Source organism: Limulus polyphemus, unplaced genomic scaffold, assembly GCF_000517525.1.
Source record: "Limulus polyphemus unplaced genomic scaffold, Limulus_polyphemus-2.1.2 Scaffold4692, whole genome shotgun sequence".
NCBI lineage: Eukaryota > Metazoa > Arthropoda > Merostomata > Xiphosura > Limulidae > Limulus > Limulus polyphemus.
The window spans coordinates 55,159-59,892 of NW_013670302.1; the positions used below are offsets into that span (position 1 = coordinate 55,159).

The window sequence follows — 4,734 nt, forward strand, 5'->3', positions numbered from 1 at the left end:
ATAAATTCATGAAATAGTAGTTCAATAAAATTTTGAATGCAAGTCAACAAACACAATGACATGGCCTTTGACCTGTGACCCATCTGGAGAGGGTTAAGCAACTTCCGGTTCATTCCTATGCCGATATTCATACTGCTTGGTAAGTTTTAGCACATGAACAATAGAAAAAGTACAAAGTAATTCAGAGTACTATCTTAATGGAACATGTAGTTCAGATATCAAACACCTTCTCTTCAGAATTCTAAATAAATGTCTCAAGTTTCTTCCCTGTAGTTGAAATTGAACTGAACTTTCTACTGAAATGTTCTTAATTCAACTTAAATGTTATCTAACACAGCCAGACATAGGTTAGTTAGGCTGTTCTTAAATTTTCTTGAGTTTTTAAAAGCCATTTCTGATGGTAGTGATTTTTAACATTCTAATGGCCCTCTCTCAAACATGAGGCTACAGTTTCCATCCAGCTACTCTGAGATATTCGGTACAAGTGAAAATTAATTTTGTCTTTCCAGACTGTTAATAAATTCACTGACAATGAAATACAACTTACCATAACATTTCCCAGCACATACTGGAGTAGAATAACATGGTAGTGCCTGTAGATGGTTATCATGTTGAAATATGAGGTGGTATTGGAGACAGATGAGTCACACCAGCTTTACTGATCTCCATCATAACTCAATAGCAACTTTAAATTAACTTTTACTTTTTAAGTTCTCACTTTATTTAACTTATTTCTAGACTACTTGTAGGAAAGAATCCATGACCAATAAAACAACTCAAAAGTATCTCAATTTGTGAAAAGAAAGATTCCATGTTTGGGCACCAGTGTAACATGTCAACCAACCATGTTATCAATGTAGCAATCAACCACATTACTATCAGTAACTTACTGATTTATTGAACATAATAAAGTTTAATAAGTCAAAGACATTACAAAAATCAGTGCATGGCAAGGACTTTGTAACTATGTACTTAATTCTCTAACAAACATTCAAAGATGAAACAACAATGATGTCAATATCAAATCACTTAAATCAACATCAATAACAGAGCAGGAAAAAAAAAAGAGAGCCAGAAGAAAAAAACCCAATTAAACACTTCTCAAAATATTATTACATCAAAATAATTATAAGGTAATAATATATTTCTTGACTTCTCTTGTCAGTCTCACTTAACTTACATCTGAAAATATTATTACCAACAAGAATATCTACTGATGGAACAATACATTATAATCTTTAGATGCAATAATGTAAAAAAAGTGTATTTAATTAGCTATATTCATAATCAGCTTGATTTTTAGTTTTGATCCAAGTACATAGTTTGCTCCAATTAAAAGTTATTAAGATGGTAAACTTTTGAAAGTTTCTGCTAGACCATGGCATTACATATCAAATGACAAAACCATGGCATTACATATCAGACAACTACGGATTCATTTTATATAATCATACATGAATCCAGTAACTATACATCACTACTTGGGAAACCTCACATCAGTTTCTTAAAAAAAGAAAAACTAAAAAAAAATCAACTTGCTTAATATTGAATATATACTAGAAGTAGAATTCAGATGAGTTATATTTCTTAAATATAGTAAAAAAATAGCTGAACTAAACAATAGAAAGAGAAAATACATGAATGATAAAGAATACTGTAACTAGAATTAAATAGAAGTTGTTACCTCACATTGTGTTCTGTTGTACTGTAAAACTCACAAAGCAAATATTATATGTCCAACAAATTACCAACCTTAATGTTCAAAATACAAGTGCTCTGTCAGTTCCCACGTAAAGAAGCAGCCTAGATTTTAAGCACTTGTATGTTGAACAATAGTTAATTAAAACTTAGTACTAAATGAACATAGCATCTTACTAACCGGAGCATGATTTTAAATGATTTGAAAATCAAATTACAAATTGCTCTCTCTCTCTCTCTGTGTGTGTGTGTGTGTGTGTGTGTGTGTGTGTGTGTGTATATATATATATATATATATATATAAACACACACAATATAAAATTTGAACAAATGTTTTACAAAATTTAGGAGGAGGGGAAAATACAATCATGGTTTCAGGTTCTGGCAATATTGCTGTATAACTATTGATTTAGTCTATTTATCGAGATAGTACTATTATTGTATGATTATTTGATTAATAACAAAATGTTAGTACTTTTATTTGGATTAGTAATTAACAGTGAATACTAAGTCCAAGATAACCACCTCTTTTACTTTAGCATTATTACCTTAAAAAAATCAAATAATGTGGTTACCAAACTAATAGTAATAGTAATATTTGGTTCAATTTAAGGAGGGGGGGGGGGAGAAGAGATTATCCCAACTTCAAAAATTAGTGTCAGAAACTTGAGAAAGTTAATGTACGATAGGCTTAGTTTACTGGTGTGAGCAGTAAAAACTGAGGCTAGTCTTAAAAGTTACAGTGCTTAAACTTGCTCAGCAAATTGCTATAAAGAATAATGTATGTAAACTAGAAAAACTATTTATAATCTCTTGATCTTGAAGGTGAACAAGTTATAAATACACCTATAAATTACTAAAGCAAGTTAGTTATAAGGCATTATTACTATTACAAGATAGTATTATTAATATTAGTAAAAATATTATTAACATTACTGCTATGTCACAACAGTCTAGCTTCCAGTCTAATGACGTAATGTCGTAACACACGAACGATCAGAAACAACTACATAGTGATATATATAACTTGTTTTAATTATAGTTAAAATTAACTGACATTTTTACTTTTATAACATTGCTTACTCAGACGGAGGTAGATCAGTCGAATATAGTTCTATTCTAGTGTCCGCAAGCAAAATGGCCTTCATTCCTCGAAAACAAAGCCGAAAATCACATTCACAACATTCTAGGATGTATACTGGTTTACTACCGAAGGAAGAACCGTCTTTCTTATTATAATTTGGGGACATATTTGAAGCAAAATTATATTAAAACATTTCAGCTATCTTAACAAACGAAGAAAAATAATTCTGTATCTTTTCCGTGCGTTCCAGAAATATGACAAAAACACCAATAGCTCTATTCCTAGTACTCGTACTTGTTACTCAAGCCAGCTGACAGAGACAGCTAGCTGTTAATAATGCCCCGTTTTGTTACGTTCATTTCTATTGGTAGATGAAATACCCACGCTTGGGATATTTAAATAGTGACGAAAAATTAGAAATAATAACCAATCGTAACAAAATAACGCTTATCACGATGATAAATTTTAAAATTTCGATTAGCTTGTTTGTTGAATTTTCGTGCAAAGCTTCTGGAGGGTTATCTTCGCTACTGTCCCTGATTTTGAAGTGATAGACTAAATGGGAAGGCAACTGTTAAACACTACCCACCGTCAACTCTTGGAGTATTTTACCAATAAATAGTGAGTTGGGATTGACTGCCACATTATTGATGTGAACAGCAATTTGACATAAAGTTCCAGCAAAAGGAAAATTGGAGGTTACTCTCAATAAAGGAAACTTCTCTACCTCTCTTGATATGTCGGTAACTGACATCGGGGAAGAATGCATATCGTGAACTGACTTTTACTTAGGCTAGCTTCAAATAGTTTTATAATCTTTAACCAGGAAATCCCTGAATCTTATATAAAAATAGGTTTACATTGGTAAATAAAAACACCATATAGATATCATACACTCTACCATTATACAAACCTAGCTTTTATTTATTTCGGGAACACCTACCTACCAGGCCCCCAGTGGTACAGCGATATGTCTGCGGACTTACAACACTAGAATCCGGGTATCGATACCCGTGGTGGACAGAGCACAAATAGCCCATTGTGTAGCTCTGTGCTTAATTATAAACTAACTAACCTACCTTCCAGAACTTTTCCGTGACTTGGATAATACTTTTTGACTGCGTATATTACTGTGTGATATTTATTGTGCTTTACATAACAAATGAAACCATAATGTGGTTCGAACAACATTACATACTCTTATTTATGGAATGCTCCTCGCAAATACTTTTTTTACCTTCATTTTACTCATTAGATTTTACCCTCACTCATGAAAATTCTCCAAAATTCTTTTATTTCTTAAGCCCGATAACCTTTCTTGACTAGCGAAATCTTACTGACATATCATTCTTAGCAGTGTTTTCAGCAAGATATTTTGGCATATTTTAGTCTCTTAGCTCCACATTTTTTATTTCAGATAACAATTTCCTTCCCGATTTTCAAGTTGGGTTTCAGTCTCGACTTTTCACTCTGGACCAGCTTCTCAGTTTGTCTGATGTTATCGCCAATTATTTCAATATCACTTGTACATCTTACCCCTTGTTTTTTAATTTTGAGAGAGTATTTGATACCGTTTGTCATCGTGGATTGATTTATAAACGTCGGTCCATGAAATTATCTATTACTAACATTCAACTTACAACTTTTTTTCTTTTTTGATCACTGTGCCCTCATATAACTGGAGAACACATTATTTCCACCCTTCAACATTTCTGCAGATGTTCCACAGGGTTCTGTTTTATCACTTTCACTTTATTACTCCAGAGTGCAGATATACCACAACCTGACTATCCTGTCCACCTCTTTCAGTATACTGATGACACAGTCGTATTTGCTAATTGCCCAAACATGATCACTCTTATTCTTAAACTGGTTCTTCAAGAAGCTATTAATCGTTTTCTCCGATGATATTGTTACGACAGCGGGGGTCACATGACCCTAGTAACACGTCA

General features: G+C 32.5%; 1 protein-coding gene across 3 annotated transcripts in view; it reads right to left on the reverse strand.

Moving 5' to 3' along the window:
- LOC106471548 (protein FAM72A-like) overlaps positions 1–3,093 on the reverse strand; it is a 17,851-nt gene extending 14,758 nt beyond the window's left edge. The window contains exons 1-2 of one of the 3 annotated variants that reach the window (XM_022400162.1): positions 2,782–2,822; positions 548–593 (exon numbers count right to left, since the gene is read on the reverse strand). In XM_022400162.1, the coding sequence (XP_022255870.1) occupies positions 548–585 (38 nt within the window). In that variant the 5' untranslated portion in view covers positions 586–593; positions 2,782–2,822. Of the gene's footprint in view, positions 1–547; positions 1,967–2,781 lie in introns of those variants that run through there. The other 2 variants (XM_013932150.2, XM_013932151.2) reach the window with 2 other exon arrangements.
- Between the last annotated feature and the right edge of the window lie 1,641 nt (positions 3,094–4,734).